The following is a 21262-nucleotide window of genomic DNA, read 5'->3' on the forward strand; positions in this document are numbered from 1 at the left end:
TGTCCAGGAACTATAATATATCATTTATTTAAAATTTTGCATAATATTCAATGAAATCAAGTAAAAATTATTTAAAGCAGGAGTTATCTTTCTTAGTACAAGAATTTCAGAGCATTAAGTGTAGATGACTACTGGTAATGGATAAAAACCTCTAGAGATCAATGATGATATAGGTGGTATTTATTACAGTGATAATCCTCTAAAGTGCCTTAATTATGCAAGAAGTTCTGATGGAAAAGGGGAGTCGTACCTTCTTAAGTGCCGTGTTATACTCGGAGATCAGAAGGTTAGAATACATTAATGTCATATAATGAAACAGAATAGGCTCCACAAGTTTTATGTATTTTTGAGATGTCAGCGATCAAGATGCCCGTCGTGGGCAGATACCGCTTTGATTGCCATTGGACTGATAGGTCAGTTAATAGTTGAACAGCTGACTGGAATGTCACCTCTTTTGCTTATTTCTAGGGCATCCAACTTAACAATGTTGCTCACAATATTGTTATTATCAATTGGTATGAAGCATATTAAATCAGCACACAAGTTTGAAATGTGTAAGCTATTTAAACCAAAAAAGGTTATGGATAGCACAACAGCCCCCCCCCCCCCCCCCCCCCCCCTCCTTTCAGAATTCATGGATATAGCAAAGTTATCTTGGATCCCCACCTATATAAATTTAACGAGTTTTATTGTAATCTTCTTTCTATAATCTGTGACTCAGAAAAGACAATAAAAATTAATTAACTTAATCATTTAACATCAGTGATGCCTTAAATTATGCTTTATATTTAATGCAGATTAAGTTTGTTCAATTCATGACCCCTTGGCTAGGATGTGACCACATAATAGGACCAATGCTAGTAGTAATGTTTTATCTTTGAAATGATATTGTCCTACAGAAGCACTTTAAAAATAGAAAAAAAATAAACCTCCAACTCACTGCATTTTACTTTGATAAATATAGAGAGTTTCGAATGTCAACCTGACATGTTAATTCGAAGCAAGAAAAAATGTTGAGAAAATATGAGATGATATTTTGTCTTTATATGGAATATTTTTGGGGCAGTTAAAATGCATATACAATCTCTATGGGAAGTATTCTAATTGGGAAGTATTCTAATTGGGGTGAGGACAGTGGCCCTTTTCACAAAAACATCTTATGATTAAGACTAAATTATTCCTCCATTCGACATCAAATATCTAAGCTGTGAAAATATTATTTTTTCAATACATTTTATTAATATATTATGATTAAATTGTACTTAATTATTTTTGAAATAAAAATTACAGAGTGGTGAAATTTTGATTTTAGTCTTAAGATTTTTTTTGTGTGAAAATGGCCTGAGGTTAGCAGACTCATTAGATTATTCAACATTGTAAGCTAAAATAGCTGTTAAATTATTTTTTTAAATTTGAATCAGTGTTATAGAAATGGAGAATATAATACCACACTGAAGAGAGAACCCCCGAAGGAGAACCCCAGGCCAGGATCCTCAAAGTTCTATGATTCTGTCATGGTGAGTAGTATTTGTTTCAGTCGATTCTTTAAAATAAAAGTGTAATGTTTCTGTCATGGTGAGTACTAATAATTACAGCAAATCCTTTCTAATTGACTGGTAATACTAACTGGTTTAATTAAGTAAGAATTGAATATACTACAGTAAAAGGACGACATTTTTTCTTTATGAAAGGAAAGATTTTGGTACACATGTATACACAACATATGGATAACTGTGGATATAAGACAATTTTTTCTGTACTATGAACATTATAAATGCTAAAATTACAACTGTAATTGAAGGTCTTACTTGAAATACTTTTATAGTAATTAATAATTATCATAATATTGATTATCTGAATGGTTGTACTCTTCAGACAAATATGAGATAGTCAAAGCATCTTAATTAATGAGCAATTAATAATTTTTTTTTTAGTAGAGCATGATTATAAATTTTGTAAAAATTCAAAGATAAACCTATTATTATTTGTGTTACATCTTCAGTTTGTGATTTTTCTGCTCAGAATCCATTTGCGACAATTAACTTATTGTCATCGACAAGGCAATTAAACTTTTATTTGAATAAATAAATGGCACTTGGTTTGCAGCGATAAATATTCACATTATTTGAAGTAAAAGAAAGTCATGAAACTCGTGATACAGTGTATTTCATGCTCAGGAATAAAATTTCGTGTACAGTATATGACAAGCTTATAGATCTACACAGTTTTTTTTTTCTCTACAGGGTTGTCCAAAAGACTACAATGAATATGTAATCTATGAGAACAGAAGAGCGATGATTGATTACATCATTACCTTCAAGGTCAACCAGCAAGGTCAAGACTCGTTACGAGAAAGGATCCCTAGTCCTATATTTGACAGTCAGGGGAGAGGTAAGATGATCTACGATTTGTCGTATTTTTCATGGAAAACTCGAGACTATGAACCAAGATGAGGAATTTTCATTCCTTCTAATCTTTTCTCTAGATTTTAGACCCTAAAAATACTTTCAACATTATCACTCCATTCTTACAGTCTTTTTAAAAATTTTTTGCAGAGACTTAACCCAGACCCCCTACTTTTTCTCAACTTTTAAGCGTTTATTTTATTGGAGGTCACACTCATCAAATGAAAATCATATCCAACCACAAACCTTGTGGAGATTTTTAAATGTGTCAATGTTTTAGACACTTTTTTGATATATTGCGTTCTTCATATGCAAAAATATTTTATCACATCATAAGTGTTAATATAAATATAATATAAAATGGCAGATATTATGTCTACTACATTAGGATTATATGTGAGAAATTATCATCTCTCCATAAGTCAACTTGATACGGTTTACCATTCTCACTCCCATACACAAAGAGATTATATATAAAAATCATTTTTTTATAAAAATTTTTACACATGCATCTTGATTTTTGCCACCAAGTTCTTCAAACATTACTTTTATCTCATCTACATATATATATAGTTACACATAGTCTTCACACCATTTGTTGCTCTGGCATGCATTAATATAGCATTTGGTATCACCTACTTCCATTCTAGACCAAAACAACTTAACTATAATCTATCTAATCAGTCAAGGCCATCATGGAAACAAGTTATGTTTTAAAGCAATATGAGCTGCAATTTTGAAAATTTTATTTTGCTGTCAAGATGTGTTGTTATGATTAATTTGTATGTAATGTAAACTTTTATGACCAATTAAACTAAAATAAAGCAGAAGAAAGACTTCTATATACAATCCAATATACAATTTTATATAAGAAATCCTTGTTGTACAGGATGACAGTAATGTAATTTTGATTCAATCAATATAAATAGTTCTTCCATCGCAAATATGAACAACAGAAGTTTAACTTTATTTTTTCAGTCATTGAAATAATTATTTACAATTTTGCAACAAAAAATTCTGACATCAAAGTTGAAGCTCATATTGCTTTAAATAATTTGTTTAAGTTATTAAATGTCATTATTTTAGGTTATCTTTCCCAGATTATGCTTTTCTTCAGTAACCTATTCCAGTTATTGATACTTTACAATTCATTATTGTAAATCTACTGGTATCTGAAAAGCTTTATTCATGATGTACTTGGGCTATTAAGTAGATGGAAGGGGTTCATGACAGTAAAAGTTATCTTTCTTTAAGATTTAACAAGTTGAAATTCAACAAATCATAACTTATTTTTGTTATTTCAACCTTAACCCACCTCACTTTAGAACTCTTGCCCAAAAATCTACAGCTTTTTACAAAAAATTTAAGACAGAGAGATTGTACAGTTATGTCCAAGGATTTTAGGAAAATTAGTCTCACTTTTGGCAAAATTGGTGGAAGTTGTGTAATTGACCTCTGAAATGTTTACGAAATGGAATTATTTTCCCTTAAAAATATCATGATATTTTGATAATTATCATCCTATCTGACCAGGAGATATAAAATCTGTTGAGTCTATTAAAAGAAAAACATATATTTACAACTTTCTCAGCCTTACATCATCTTAAACTCAAAATATTGATGTTTTTTTTGGCAAAAATGATAGGCATTTTAAGTTTTAAGAGTTAACTCAAATGAGTTATTTCTTTGTTTAGTAATAAATAAGTGAAGTAACCTATTTAGAAAAGTTATTTTTAAAAAATAACTTGATTCCATCATGCCCCTGACTGTTAATTTCATGGGTTACTCATTTATACAGAAGATTTAATGAATCAATATGTCCACAATGTAAATGTTCATGGCCAGTTATGGGGATGTAAGTTCATGGGTAATGGGGACCCCTGAAATCTACAAACATTGGTCTCTCTCAAACTATGATGATTCTGCAGAATTGTTGGCACCTTTCAGAACAAGTATTCTGAGTGAGTCCTTGCTCTACCCATTAATATGTCAAGTTTAAGCTTGCAATCTTGGATCACCTTTTTAGAGACAGGTTTAATTGGAATAAAGACACCGGCCAATGAAGATGATCATTTTGACAGAATAAGCCAGGTCAGAGAGGCCATCAGAAGAAAGAGATGTGAGGAGAGAGGACAGGAATATTCCCCACCTGATGAGGTATGTGGAGAGAGAGATAAGATGAGAGAGGGGGGATATTCGCCATTAGAGAGGTATGTGGATAGAGAGAAAAACAAAATAGAGAGAGAGAGAGGAGGCAGGAATATTACCCTCCTGATGAGGTATGTAAATAGAGAGAAAATCAAAATGAGAGAGAGAGAGAGAGAGAGAGAGAGAGAGAGAGAGAGAGAGAGAGAGAGAGAGAGAGTCAGCCTGATGAAGTATCAGGATTGAGAGAAAAACCAAATGAGAGAAAGTCATAGTATAGCCTGATGAGGTATTGTGAATAGAGAGAAAAAACAAATTCTTTATAATGCAGGAGAGAGAGAGAGAGAGAGAGAGAGACCTGGATTTCCTGATTATGCATAGACTAGAGGGGGAAGGTGGATAAGAATATCCCTATCAGTAAGAATTAATTGGAGAGTAATAGATGGGTAAAGAATAAAATTCATATAATATTCACCACAAAACTCATTTTATTATTTAACTTTATTCTCAAGCTGTAAAAAGCAATTGATCTAAGTAGCTATGGTTCTCAGCAACACATACCCATAAATTTAACCCCAGTTTTGCTTTTGGGAGTTGTACACCTTCTTATGGTGTGAGGTTTCTAAAAAAAAATTGAAGGACTGTGCAAATCTATATGTATGAGGGTTGATCCAAAAGTTCGTGGAATTTCTTTAAAAATTTTTATCGTGATTTGATGAAAGCCAACAACAGGCATATTTATAATATAGAGTCATAATGTAACGGAATATTGGAAAATTTCACCACTTTCCAATTATCAATAAGGTCATATGAGCTTTTGCAAAATGGATTGTTGTGAAACCCGGAGGAGACTTCGACGTTACGTCAAGCTTGATATGTCACGTCAATTATAGAAGCATCTCGCCCTAATGCCCAATACGTAATTCTACAAAATGCTGCCCCTTTCTCCTGTTTTTCCCAAGAAAAGCCTGCCGGGGTATCCTCTTGCACCAGCTTATCTTCATTTTTCACTCATACTTCGAAATACCATACTTCCCATATCTTTCCATGTGATGTTTCAATTTCAGTAGCAATGTCAAGAACAGTTCGTCAGCCAACCACGTCCATTAACGCTTTCAATTTCTCTAGGTAGATAAACCTCCAAAAGGTGGTCACACCTTTAATCAACGTCCATGGAAGTTCCATTTTACTTACATTTCTTATGCCACTTGAAAACCAGTAAATGCATTTTTCCCCAGCCTATGTCAATAATATACACGTTTAAGCTAGAGTGATCCCGGGATTTTCAACAAAACTTATGACTTGACAGAAATTTGACAGTGTCTAACATCTTAAAGATGAACAATAAATCACCAACTAATAACCTAAATATCCAGTAAAATCAGTAAAACTCACACAAAGTTTATAAAAGATTAAGCAATCGTAATAATGACATAATTTTCGTTTTATATACCACATAGGTCGGTTTTATACTCATTTCACATATTAAGAATTAAAATGATGATAAACGCTTTAATGTCTCCCCCGCATTTCCAAACAAGCGTTTCCATGGCAACTGCATAGAGTTACTATTCATAAATATTTAAAATGTTTTTTTTTATTTAAAATAATCAACATGTGCCTATATTGTCATTTGTAATTTTCAACCGATTTCACTTAAAAATAAATAAAATATGAAGAAATTCCACGAACTTTTGAATCAACCCTCGTAGAAGAGACAAAAAAGAAAGATTAGGACATTACACTTATTCATTGTAAAGTTACATGTAGTGAAAGTGAGGAATAAGGCAATGAAGCCATTATAAGGAAGAATCTCACTGTGGGACATGACATTTGTTCCTTGGGATGAGACCTTATAAATTGAGGTCTTGTGTTGCTGCCACAAAAAAGGTCCTTTGCCGATCAGTGACCCTGTGTGCGGAGAATAGGTATAAAATATCCAGCCTCCCAAGGGCAAGTGACGGCATCTCAATGTGATTGTAAAGTCCTTGAAATGGAGGGTAAACAAACTTACCAACAAACAAATAAAACATTATAAGGAGACTAGAGAGAAATATAGAGAATGCAAGGTGATAATTTATTACCTCCACAGAGCTTAGGTCAGAGAGCTTAAGTAGGATTGATTGTGCAAAGTGAATAGTTAGGTACTATATTATGTAAATCATTTTGGGTTGTTTTTGTCCTTTTACTCTTGCAAATGACATTTGCCAAGTTTGGATATGCCAATAAACAGTTGTTTAGAAGAGATATAATTACATCTGTTGAAAAAATTCTCCTCATTTTAAATCAAGCCCATATTTAAATTTACTCTTGAAAGAAGAGGGAAGAATAGACAAGAAACAAGATGTGTTTGTGAAACACTATGCGCCCGACTGCAACAAAGTTCGAAAAAAGCTATTTTTAGCATATAGGTCAAGGTCACAAGGTTAATGACCTTGGTATCATTGGAAAGAACTTAATTAATAGAGTGTGCACACAAAATATGAAGTCTCTATCTTTCATGGTTTAAAAGTTACGGCGAAGGTTAAATTTTGCAGAGAAATTATTTTTAGCATATAGGTTGCAGTCAAGGTCACAATGTCATTGACCTTGATGTCATTTGAAAGAGCTTCATTAGTGGAGTATTCATACTAAATATGAAGTCTCTGTCTTTCATGGTTTAAAAGTTATGGCGAAGGTTAATGTTTACAGACAAACAAACAAGCAAACAGACAGACAGGACAAAAACAATATATGCCCCAGATCTATCGATCCGGGCGCATAAAAAGGGGAAATACAATTACACATGAATCTATATACATACAGTATGTTCACTGTTTTAAGAGAGGGTAGGAAGAATTGAATTAATTTTTTAATGCTTCATTTTTTCCCCATTTCTGTTAACAAATGTTTTTGTTTGAAGGAAAAGAAAATGAAGGACAAAGAAATGTGGTTAAGACTACAGAAATTACATAATGTGGATGAAAAAACACTACCAAGTTTGGAAGAGGTTAGTTATGTACATGCATCATCATAATGATGTATGATCGGATTTTGCCTTCAACCGTCTAAATAATTGTATTCATATTGCATTGGCAAATGCTTCGCAAAATAAATGAATTTGATTAGAAGCATTAAAGTATTTGATCCATCCCAGTTTTCTGCTGAAAATAAAGTTTGACATCAGTTACTCACAAAAGGACAAAACACAAGTGCATATCCCCTCGAAGTTTTAAACTTGGTTCTTGTGAGGTATGATGTATCTGCCAGTGTGTAAGCCTGATTATTATGCATTTTATAACTTCAGAAAAAAGCCAGAATGAGACATGCGGCCAGTGAGCCTCAGTTTCAGCCGGAGGATCTAGAGGGAGCGTTCACAGAATCCACCACTAACACCACAATGCTTCCGCATTCCCAGAGCTTTACCTGTGGTCTGTATATTTCGGAAATTGAAATGAAAAAAACATGCACCTCTTTACCACTTGTTGAATTGTGTAAATCAGCAACACTTTTACGAGGGTTGTGGCTAAACAAGCAAATTTAAAGAACTGTCGTCCCCTGTTTTCGGTGTCTTGATGGTAATACATGAAATCCCACAGTGTTGGAAAACAGGGTGTCAATGTATCGCACTCAGATAATATCCCCAAAGAAAGAAAGAGGCAAAGTTAATAAGATGTATATCCAAAATCCTTACAAGCACATATAGTCTGCATTCAGATGTGTTCAAATCAAGTTCTGTGCTTTTGGACAGTATTTAAATAAAGCATCGCAAGAAAAATTTTCCAGTATAAAAGACGTACAATTTTTATAAAGACTTGTAAGCTTCCAAAACACAAGATTTGCTCTATACTCTGATTCAACATTTTGTTCAGTTGTTTCAAATAAATTGTTTCCTCTGAACTGAGATGACTTAAAATGAGGCTAAGTTCCTTGTGAATTACAATAATGTACATATGTTAATGATAAGGAATATAGAAGATGGCATCGTTTTAGGTATGGGAGATGATGATGTAGAGAAAGTGATGACGTCACTTATTGCCGAATTTGTGGAGGTGACAAGTTGTGACAACTCAGAAACTGCTCGATACTACATAGACAAATGTCAAATGAACATTGACCAGGCCATTGTTTGTTACTATGATGACATGCCTTAGTTATCTTCTTAGATGAAGAGTTCCAAATTCTCCAAGAAGAATAATCCTTAATTTGTTTTTAGCTCACCTGAGCTGAAGGCTCAAGTGAGCTTTTCTGATCAAAATTTGTCCGTTGTCTGTCGTCGTTGTTGTCGTCGTCGTTGTCGTTGTTGTCGTCGTAAACTTTTCACATTTTCATCTTCTTCTCAAGAACCACTGGGCCAATTTCAACCAAACTTGGCACAAAGTATCCTTGGGTGAAGGGGATTCAAGTTTGTTCAAATGAAGGGCCACGCCCTTTTCCAAGGGAAGATAATCATGAATTTGTTAAAAATTAATGGCATTTTTAAAAAATCTTCTTCTCCAGAACCGCTGGGCCAGGAAAGATGAAACTCATGTGGAAGCATCCTTAGGTAGTGTAGATTTAAGTTTGTTCAAATCATGACCCCCGGGGCAAGGGTGGGGCCAAAATGGCCGACCCAAGGTTTACATAGGAATATATAGGAAAAATCTTTGAAAATCTTATCAAGAACCACTGGGCCAGGAAAGATGAAATTCATGTGGAATCATCCTCAGGTAGTGTAGATTCAAGTTTGTTCAAATCATGACCCCCCGGGGCAAGGGTGGGGCCAAAATGGCCGACCCTAGTTTTACATAGGAATATATAAGAAAAATCTTTAAAAAATCTTCTTCTCCAGAACCGCTGGGCCAGGAAAGATGAATCTCATGTGAAATCATCCTCAGGTAGTGTAGATTCAAGTTTCTTCAAATCATGACCCCCGGGGCAAGGGTGGGGCCAAAATGGCCGACAAAAGTTTTACATAGGAATATATAGGAAAAATCTTTAAAAATCTTCTTCTCCAGAACCACTGGGCCAAGAAAGATGAAACTCCTGTGGAATCATCCTCAGGTAGAATATATTTTAGGTTTGTTCAAATCATGAACACCGGGGCAAAGGTGGGGCCAAAATGGCCGACCAAAGTTTTACATAGGAATATATAGGAAAAATCTTTAAAAATCTTCTTCTCAAGAACCACTGGGCCAAGAAAGATGAAACTCATGTGGAATCATCCTCAGGTAGTGAAGATTCAAGTTTGTTCAAATCATGACCCCCGGGGCAAGGGTGGGGCCAAAATGGCCGACCCAAGTTTTACATAGGAATATATAGGAAAAATCTTCTTCTCCAGAACCGCTGGGCCAGGAAAGATGAAACTCATGTGGAATCATCCTCAGGTAGTGTAGATTCAAGTTTGTTCAAATCATGACCCCTGGGGCAAGGGTGGGGCCAAAAATGGCCGACCCAAGTTTTATGTAGGAATATATAGGAAATATCTTTAAAAATCCTTCTCAAGAACCACTGGGCCAAGAAAGATGAAACTCATGTGAAATCATCCTCAGGTAGTGTAGATTCAAGTTTGTTCCAATCATGACCCAGGGGGCTAGGGTTGGGCCAAAATGGCCGACCCAAGTTTTACATAGGAATATATAGGGAAATCTTGTAAAATCTTCTTTTCAAGTACTTCAAAGCTATGATTGGTGATATTTATATGGAATCATCCTCAGGTAGTGTAGATTCTAGTTTGTTCAAATGATGAATGCCTTGAGGGGGGGGGGGGGGGAGTAAATTCAAGCCCGATGTGCTCAGGTGAGCGCTGTGGCCCCTGGGCCTCTTGTTTGAAATTTTGTATCAGGAGCATCATGTTAAGTTTTATCAGTTTTTAAACATGATCACATTTGAAAGACATTTTTATAGTCTTCCACTGCATGGGAGAAAAAAGGACTTGACTGAAGATACCAAAATATCAGTTTACAAACATACATGTACGGATGTTAATTTGACATAGAGACTTTCCAAGTGCTGATAGAAATGAGAGAGACATAACTTGACAGCTACATAATGGGAAAAAGGACAATTCATGGTGTGACTAAACTCCAGAAGTTCAGGATTAATGGGAAAAATCGGCAATCAACAGACAGCTAATTGTTTTACAAGCACCTATCCTAGACAAAAAAGATAAAACCGATTATTGATCTCAGCTGGGAAAAATGATTCCGGAAAAATTTGTAGAAGAGAGAAATACAAAAGTGACATTTACAGTGACGATTTGGGAGTGTAATGTAGTTGTATAAAGAATAATGCCATTTGAAATTGATTGAAATTGATATTGATATAAATGAACTGAGGGTATAGGGAGACCAGAGCACATCATTTTTTGTTTGGTATTCAAGTTACGTACGTTTTCTGTGTCAATGCTCCAATTTATCAGTATAACTGAAAATAAAGTGTACTTGTAACGAAAATCACGTGCGCAGTGTATCCCTAACATTTGTAAAGTTGCAAATTAAGAGTCAACGAAATACCGGTATATGTAACGAAAATCACATTTATCGTTAACATTTGTAAAAGCGCAAAAGTCAATTAATGAATTACCGGTGCATGTAACGAAAATCACGTTTATCCCTAACATTTGTAAAAGCGCAAAAGTCGATGAATTACCCGTTATATAACAATGTAAGCCAAAATTTATGATCTTGCTTTACACAAAAATCTATTTATTTTCTGTAGTACTAAACCTTGCCAGTGAAGTTTGACTGATTTAATGAATTTATATGAATTTGAACAAGTACATTCCCTAGATAGTACTTCCTTTGATATATTAATTGTTTGTTTATTTGTTTTACGTTTCATTAGGGAATTTTTTTTTATACCCCCCGCTTGAAAAGCGGTAGGGTATATAGTAATCGGTACGTCTGTCCGTCTGTCTGTTACGCTTTGTGGTAGATATCTCTTATCCGCAACTCCTCTCAAACCACTGAATGAAATGATGAAACTTTCACAGAATCTTTATTACATATTGCCATTATGCACCTCCTATTTTACTTTTTGATCCGGCACATATTTTGGGTTTCCCACAGCAAAACATAGACACTGCCATTATATTCATATGGGAAGCGGGGGGGGGGGGTATTATTTAGTGAGCTCATTGCTCACAGTACCACTAGTTTTCAATCATATAAAGACGCAACCAGTTGCCCATGGAAGGGTCACTCATCAATGGTGCAAAATTATTCCTATACTTAATTGGTGATAGTAAGTATGTCAATTCCATAAACTTCTTCACATTTCAAGGTTAAAAAAGATTTAATTTGCATCGTACTTGTCATAAATTTGCACTAGTTTTTGCTTCACCTTCAAGAAAAATGTCGAAGAAATGTTTAATTCTCTTAGATTTGTATAAACATGAATAAAAAGATTTTTCATTTGCTGAATTCAGTGCTCATACGTTCTAGCGTTTTAAGCCTCTGTAAGAAACTTTCAATTATGTAAATCCCAGTTATTCAGTGTTATATCACGTCCAGAGCCACCTATACAACACACTCATGTGGAGTAAAATTGGCTCTAGACTGGACCTCGTATTTTAAATTGTGCATAGAATATTTGATGCTCGTCGTTTGTTGGCTTGGACTTGATTGTGATTTTTTATCATTATCTTGAAGAATAAACAAATCAGAATGCGGTATCTGTCATGACTTTATACTTTCATCTTTTGCTTTAAGTTTGGTGTTCACTGGTATCCTTGAAACCTGTCAGGCTGACAGGTTGTTTTTCCAATAGGCGCTTGATTTCAGGATGTTGTATTTTGTGTATTGTGTGTTTTTCTAGGTGTGTCTGAATACCCTCATCAAAATAAAAATAAAAATTCGCTGAAATTAGCACGTTTTAAAAATGTCATATTTACTGTATATAAAAAGAGTAGGCGCTTGGTTTCAGGATGGTACTGGGGTGCCTGGGGTGTATTGGTGTGTTTTTCTAGGTGTGTCTGTATACCCTCATCAAAATAAAAATAACAAGAGGCCCATGGGCCTCATAGGTCACCTGAGCATTATGCAACAACTTTCCAGTGATTGAATTTGATTCATGTTTTAAGCCAGATGCTATGGCATTCACAGTTTTGAAAGAGGCACCATTGATCATCATAACTATACACTTAAGAGTTTCTTAGTTTGGTTACTTAATACGCATAGGCAGGGTAGGGGAACAAAAAATGCATTTCAACTAGTCAGTAATATTCAGCAATAATCGGTAGTGTCCCTACCACACACGAACCCCTGACCCTTAGGCCTAGATCCACACATTGCACAATATTTGAAAAGGCATCCTTGCTTTTCAAAAATAATTGATTAATACCAAGGAGCAGATTTCAAACAAGTTTCAGTGTATAAGTACAGCCCCTTCAATGGTACCCCTGACCCTGGGGCCTTGAAATTCACAATTCTGGAAGATTAGGGCCCTTGCTCATCATAACTATATCGGTAGTTCATCTGCTTAATACCCAGGAGTAGAGAAGAAAATTTTCAAAGATTTAATGTATTTTCACTATATAATCAATAGCGCCCTGCCCTAACACCAGAACCCCTGACCCTGGGGCCATAAAATTCACCAAATTGGAAGAGGCATTCTTGCTCATCATAACTATGCACTTAGTTTATTTAATTCCTAGGAACAGAGAAGAAAATTTTCAAAGAATTCATGTATTTTCACTGTATGATCAATAGAGCCCCGCCCTAACACCAGAACCCCTGACCCTGGGGCCATAAAATTCACAATTTTGGTAGAGGCACTCTTGCTCATCATAACTATGCACTTACTTTATTTAATACCTAGGAGCAGAGAAGAAGATTTTCAAAGAATGCATGTATTTTCACTATATAATCAATAGAGCCCCGCCCTAACACCAGAACCCCTGACCCCAGGGGCCATAAAATTCACATTTTTGGTAGAGACACTCTTGCTCATCATAACTATGCACTTAGTTAGTTTATTTAATACCTAGGAGCAGAGAAGAAGATTTTCAAAGAATTCATGTATTTTCACTATATAATCAATGGAGCCCTGCCCTAACACCAGAACCCTTGACCCTGGGGCCATAAGATTCACAATTTTGGTAGAGGCTCTTGCTCATCATAACTATGTACTTAGTTGCTTTATTTAATACCCAGGAGCAGAGAAGAAGATTTTCAAAGAAATAATGCATTTTCACTATATACTTATTTAGCCCCGCCCTAGCACTAGAACCCCGGACCCCAAGGCCATGAATTTCACAATTTTGGTAGAGGACTCAATCCTGATTACAATCATGCAAACAGTTTGGCTGCTTGATGTCCAGGAGTAAAGAAGATTTTTAAAGATTGCATTAAATTTAGTGGTTTTGGCCCCACCCCTCAGGCCCTAGGGGGGCAGGGATCATGAAATTCAAAATTTTTGTTCCCCTTCACCCATAGATGCTTTATGTCAAATTTGGTTGAAATTGGTTCAGTGGTTGCATAGAAGAAGCTGAAAATTTCAAATGTTAATGCACGACGCACGACGACGGACGAAAACGGATAGCAATTCGCTGAAATTAGCACGTTTTAAAAATGTCATATTTACTGTATATAGAAAGAGTAAAAGAGCGTCACTCTCCATCTTGAAAATCAGGGGGTACCTCGGTTCACACTTAATTTTCATCTATATCTACATTTTTACGACCTGTGTCGGGTGAGATCTAGCTTCAAAAATGATCGAATGACTACTCCCTATCATCTGTTGACCTATTAATGCCGTTTTAAATATGCAGTGAACCGAAACGTCCTCGATTCTTGCACCTGTTTATCGAAAGCAATGGAAGTGCTGATTTTTAACGATGAAAAATATAGAGGCGTCCCGGAATTACACGGAAAATCTAGAGAGAAGTTTGGCGTGGTTTCTGATTTCTGTGCTAGGTATCGAGGACGTTTTGGGTTTACTGCATGTTTTATACGGCAAGTTCAAATCGGCAGACGTTTGAAAGGCTTATTCAATCACTTTTGAAGCTAGATCTCACCCGACACCGGTAGGAAAAATGTAGATATTTTGATGAGGGTATTCAGACACACCTAGAAAAACACACAATACACACAATACACCATCCTGAAACCAAGCGCCTACTCTTTTTATATACAGTAAATATGATATTTTTAAAACGTGCTAATTTCAGCGAATTTTTATTTTTATTTTGATGAGGGTATTCAGACACACCTAGAAAAACACACAATACACAAAATACACCATCCTGAAACCAAGCGCCTATGGTTTTCCCGCCAGATCAAAGTTAACACATTGTGGTCAGAATCTTTTCTGATGCCAAAAAGTAGTTATTTGTCGTAAGCTATCATAGTAATAAATGAATCATTATACTAGAGCATTGACGGTTTCAGGAATGCTAATGATACTTTATATACACTAAATGTACGTATTTTGACACAAACAAGTTCGGAATGATTTGTGATGGCTGAGGCAGGATATTATCAAGTAACAAGTATGGATGAAATATCGACACTTTGTCTTGCTTCAAATGCATATCTAGCAAGCAGATGTGGTCGCTGTGGGAACCATTAATCAAATCCAATAAACAGTGCTATAGGATGACATATGTCACCTAGAACCATGATGTGAGTAGCATCAACTTGTAATCAGCCCTTTGCACGATTTTAAACAGTCAGAGTTATTGACAGATGTTAGACAGAGAACCTTGTGAAGAAAACTAACTAATTCATACGCATGTTCAGCCTATTTTTTTGTTTCCCCTGTAGTCTACATGATTTACTCAGGTGACCTATTGCTATCTGTTTTCGTTCGTCGTGCGTCGTGCATCGTGCGTTAACATTTGAACATTTTTAGCTTCTTCTCTGAAACCACTGAACCAATTTCATTCAAATTTGGCATATAGCATCTATGGGTGAAGGGGAACAAAAATTGTGAATTTCATGGTCCCTGCCCCCCTGGGGGGTGGGGCAAAAACCACTAAAATTAGTGCAATCTTTGAAAATCTTCTTTACTCCTGGACATCAAGCAGTTAAACTGTTGGTATGATTGTAATCAGCATTGAGTCCTCTACCAAAATTGTGAAATTCATGGCCCCAGGGTCCGGGGTTCTAGTGCTAGGGAGGGGTTAAACAGGTTATATAGTGAAAATGCATTATTAGGGCCCTGCAAGGATTTGCGGGTGCCCTATAGTAATCACTCTGTCTGTCTGTCCGTCCGTCTGTAATCATTTGTCATTTTTCACAAATTTTCCGTTTTTTCCTAATAACTTTTTTTATGGTAGTCCAATTAAGTTCAAATTTGGTATGGTAGTTCAATAGGCAAAAAGACATATTTTGATGCTAAGTTTGTTTCTCTATGTCCTCTGGTTTGGAGCTGGGGTATACATATCATTCCTTAACTTTATATAAGAATAAATTGGCAAAGAGAGATAACTTCTGAAAATGTTCCCATTGTAAACTGAATACTGCAATGAATGAGTCCCTTGGGATTAATTAGCTTTCCTCCTAAAAAGAAAATCCAAAGCATTATCTTTATCTGTCACATTGAGATTAGTTACCACCTCTGTCTACAAATGAAATTTGTTTTGAAGTTAAGTCCATTTAAGTGGATTGAAGTATAAATGTTTTTACTTTATTTTTGTTGAAATACCCTACACAATGAATTCTGATTTCATTGAATTCTTAAAACAAGAAATAGATTAAAGAAGATATATTTTTATTTATTTTTTTTTCTTGCTTCATGTAAATTCAAGAATATTATTGATTTTTAGGGTAGTAGGATAAAAACCTCATTCTATCATTACTGAAAAAGTTCTTATTATAAATTCAGAAGAAAATGATAAGAGAGAAGTGCAATTAATCCCTTGGGATTAATTATCTAGTCTGCTGCAGAAAATTTAGAAGGCTTATCTTTATCTGTCACTTTAAGATTAATGAAAACCTTTGTCTACAACTGCTGTTTGTTTGGAAATTAAGGTCAAGCCTTCATGATATGTATTTGCATTCATTGAAGGCTGGCATTTTAGATAACACAAGCTTCATTATTGTTCAGATATACATTCAGTGTTGAGTTGTTCTTTACTGCCTTATGTAAATACAAGGATATTATTAACAGGTTTTTGGATATTCAGGAATTACCGGTATCTTGAAATTTCAAGAATACAGTTGCTGTTTCTTATTTGTCATATATTTTTGAATCATTCCATAAGCTGCACCCTTATAATTCTACCCCATGGCGGGGCCCTTGCTGACTGGTCAGTTTTCTAGTTTCTTTGAAATTCTTTTTTTCTGTTTGTGGGCATTAAATAAACTAACCAAGTGGAAAGGTAAGTTGAAAATGACAGCCTTTTCCAAAATTGTAAATTTCATGGCCCCAGGGTCAGGGGTTCTAGTGCTAGGGCTGGGCTATATAGATTATATAGTGAAAATGCATAAATTCTTTGAAATTCTTCTTTTCTGTTTGTGGGCATTTAAGGATACACCAAAGGCTTTTTTCAAGATTTTTGTCAATTTTGAGATTTTTGGCTAAGAAAACAATGTTAATCACTGCTTTATAATGCATGAAAAATTCTTGCTGATTATTAAATGGTTTTCTAATTATTTAACAATAATCAAACATAAACACTAACACATGTGAATGTGCCGTTATTGAAGCTTCTGATTTGGTCTGTAACTGCCTGCTCCTGAAAGGAGCAATAAATCACTGTGACCACTTGGGGAATTCTTCACTAGCCACACAGAGGTTCTACAGGGACTCTAGATTTAGGGAAGGAGATCTAACAGGTCACTAATGACCATGAAATATGAGGTGGAGCTTAGCTCTTGCCATTTTGCCGGGAAATCTTTCTGATTCAGAATTGAACCTATTTTACTTCATTTAAAGCACCTAAATAAAGAAAAGAACCTCCCATTCTTGTGAATATGCATAGGAAATATGGAAAAGTGACAGGTATCCAAAGCTGAATCTCCAAGGTATCATATATTTCTAGCTTTGGCAGACTTTATTGTGTAATGGGTTTTTGCCCTCTCTGTAAAGTAAGATCAGACAGTTGGTGGTATTATTTCAAAGGATTCAGCTCCCTTATTCATTGATCAATTTCTCTGAAAAGTGGCCAGAATGCGTCTCAAATGTGTGTTCACAAAACCGTATCTCAGATTTTTGATATCTTGCTCAGTTCTCGAATTATTGGGGGAAATGTAGAATTGGGCTAATAAATTGGTAACATTGAAAGACAAATGGATGTAACTTTTGAATAAGAAGATTTATTAAAAATCTGAGATACGGTTTTAAAGTTCAATCTTTAATCTACATTGAGGCAAAATTCTGACTTTGAGAAATGGAATACAAAAAAGTTGATTTATAAAATATAAATGCACTAATATTTACATTAAAATATTAATAATTTTTCAATAAGATAAAAATGAAAATTTAAATTAGGATCATTAAATAGTAAATTTACCAAGCTTTCAAATGATATATACTTTTAATATGTTATCTTTGTTAATAAAAGAATTACAAGCAAATTAAATTTTGCCCTTTGGAAACCTTTGGTGTATCCTTAAAATAAACTAACCAAGTGCATAGTTATGTTGAATAAGACTGCCTCTTCTCAAATTGTGAATTTAATGGCCCCAGGGTCAGGGGTTCTAGTGGTAGGGTGGGGCTATATAGATGATATAGTGAAAATGCAAAAATTCTTTGAAATTCTTCTTCTCTGTTCATGGGCATTAAATAAACTAACTAAGTGCATGACTATGTTGAATAAGACTGCCTCTTCCAAAATTGTGAATTTCATGGCCCCAGGGTCAGGGGTTTTACTGCTAGGGCGGGGCTTTATAGATTATATAGTGGAAATGAATTATTTCTTTGAAAATCTTCTTTGCTCTTGAGTTTTAAATAAACTAACTAAGTACATAGTTATGTTGAATAAGGCTACCTCTTCTAAAATTGTGAATTTCATGGCCCCTGGGTTGGGGGTTCTGGTGTTAGGGCAGGGCTTTATTGAATGTATAGTGAAAATGCATAAATTCTTGAAACTCTTCTTTTCTGCACCTGAGTATTTAACCAATGAACTATGTACATAGTTATGAGGAGGAAGGATGCCTCTTTGAGATTTTTGAATTTCAGGGTCCCTGGGTTAGAGATTCTTGTGTTGGGGTGGGAGGGGGCTCTAATGTTTATATAGTGAAAATGCTTGAATTGTTTGAAAATCTTTTCCTTTGTTATTGGGTATAATGCCAATGAACTTAGTATATATTTATGAAAAAAATCCTGCTTCTTCCAAAAACGGTTTATTTTCTGTCCCCTGGGACAGAGGTACTTTGCGAGGGGGGAGTGGTAATATAGTCTGAAATAATTTAATGCTTTGAAGTCTGCACTTTGGTATTAATCAACAGCATGATGAAATTTTTTCTTTTAAAAATTCCAAAATTTTGAAAGACATGGCCCCAGGGTCAGTGGTTCCTGTAGGATGGGGAGCTCAACTGTGGACCCGCCCTAACAGAAGAAGCCCTGACCCAGGGGCCATGAAATTCACTAGAAGTGGAAATGCATTTTCACTTTGTTTCTCTGATCTACCTCTGGGTTTTAAGTAACCAAAATAAGCATGCTGTCAGTGAGTGTATAATTATGATAAGCAATGGTGCCTCTTTCAAAATTGTGAATTTCATGGCCTCTAGTTTAAAACATGAATCAAATTCAGTTGTTGGAAAATTGTTGCATGATACTCAGGTGACCTATACGGCCCATGGGCCTCTTGTTTATTCATTATTATTGTTCATAATGTAAGTTGTTTTGCCTGTTTTAAGATTTTTTATGTATTGACAAAAGGTCCGATGAAATTTTTGGAATATTTTTAATTTAATCTGAAAAATTTACACTTTTATCTGTAAAATTTTCACTTTTATCTATAAATTTTTAGAATTTAATTGGTATAATATTCACATTCAATTTATCAAATGAACGCCCTTTGTAGCCAAAACATCATGAATCCTGCATGCTATGATTTATGTTAACATGTTAACTTAACAAAAATATAAGTGGTATATACACTGTAATTACTTATATAATTATATAAAAATCAGTCTAATTAAAATTAGATGTTAGATCCGCTCGCATACGCGCTACACTAACGTGTTAGTGTAGCGAGTATGCGAGAGGATCTAACATCTAATTTTAATTAGATTGATATAAAATATGAGATGTACGGATATGACGAATAAAATTAAAAAAAAAATTAACCATAAATTTAGTATAACTGATACAATTTTGATTTTCGTGAATATTTGAAAATATTATTTACTAAAACATGCACGAACTTCAAGTTCAATTTATTCTCCTACACCAATTAATAGAACATGGGGTTCTATGCACAATATATACAAAAACAATATATAAGATACACGTGAAATTTCGGAAATACATTCAGATGGTAAAGTAACCAACACAAATAACGACGAAGGACAGACTTGTTTATATTCTTTATCTATGTAACTCGATAATTTGATTAATACCTTGAAGTAAGCAGTGGACCTCGAAAACATCATAGGTGGGATCAGGTGCCATGGAGTATCATCTACCGACCGGTCACTTTGTTTTAGAAATTTTTCATATCAATATATTTACATCCTCTGAATATTTTCTCCTTTATTTCTCCTTTATTTCTTAAGAAAACCCATTGCATTTATCAGTGTATGAACTACACTAGACATGTCACCTGTACAGATTCCTTGATCAGTGGCTGTTCCATCAATGAAACGTACAACTTTAAGACATTTGCATCATTAATACAATAATTAATCTTTTTAATCCTACTTTAAATGATTATTTAAACAGATATAAATATAAACAATAAAATGTCTTTTTTTGGTTGTTAGTACGGGAATGAATGTCGCAGGTATTGCAGAAAAAAATTACATTACGCGGGGTTATGTATTTCTTCTGCAACAGCTAATTCATCCATTCCCGTACTAACAACCAAAGAAAGCATTTTATTGTTTAAATGACGAACACTGTTTTTTTAAACGATATCTTCCTTTTATTAATATCTTTTCATGAGAAAGAATATCAAAAAGACATCTTAATTAATTGTTTTCATTATTTTGGAGCTATATACCGTAAATCTGGAAATTTTTGCTGTAGATGAATTTTTAGCAAATTTGCGAGTTCATTTCATTCGCAAAAATATTTTTCCTAAGAATAAATTACCAATAAGAAAATGTAAACAAAGCGCAAAATTTTGAAACGTAAAAAGTAATCAACACCATTTTGACCCAAATTCGCAAAATAAAATCGACATAAAAATTTCCAGATTTACGGTAATATTAAATTATGTATAAACTTCTAGATATTTTGTCTGATCCTACGATGAAATGAAGCAAAATTTTAATCAGAAAAGTTTTGCAAACACACAGAAGTTACCATTGTTTAATATCGAACTAAAGAAAAAAATAGTAGTAATTTTAAAGAACATTACAAAACTCTTGTTCCTTAAACGCCCCCTTACTCATTGTGGTGCCGTATTCCTTATAAGCTAGTAAATAAGACAGAATTTTGTTTTATCAACGTCTATACCTTATTTTCGAAGTAATGTTTTAAAGGGAGCACACAGATAGCTTATTAAATACCGGTATGTTAATATTAGTACATATTCTTTTTAACTATAATACCTTAGAGTCGGCAATTGACAACAACTGCAACTGTGTTCTGTGCAACCATAGTTAGAAAATGAGAATTGTTTAATTTCTTAATAGATT

The 21262-nt window shown here is 34.5% G+C and overlaps 1 protein-coding gene across 1 annotated transcript; it reads left to right on the forward strand.

Annotated features, from left to right (window-relative positions):
* Positions 1 to 155: 155 nt before the first annotated feature.
* LOC134255571 (uncharacterized) lies at positions 156 to 8737 on the forward strand (the record flags this gene model as incomplete). Its single annotated transcript, XM_062738102.1, has 7 exons — positions 156 to 286; positions 1422 to 1517; positions 2244 to 2391; positions 4432 to 4562; positions 7453 to 7539; positions 7837 to 7960; positions 8523 to 8737. Coding segments are annotated over 7 exons (878 nt in total), but the record flags the coding sequence as incomplete, so codon positions are not given.
* Positions 8738 to 21262: the final 12525 nt, after the last annotated feature.

This window comes from Saccostrea cucullata, unplaced genomic scaffold (assembly GCF_032062105.1).
Source record: "Saccostrea cucullata isolate Sc308-1 unplaced genomic scaffold, CSIRO_AGI_Scuc_v1 ctg2970, whole genome shotgun sequence".
Lineage (NCBI taxonomy): Eukaryota > Metazoa > Mollusca > Bivalvia > Ostreida > Ostreidae > Saccostrea > Saccostrea cuccullata.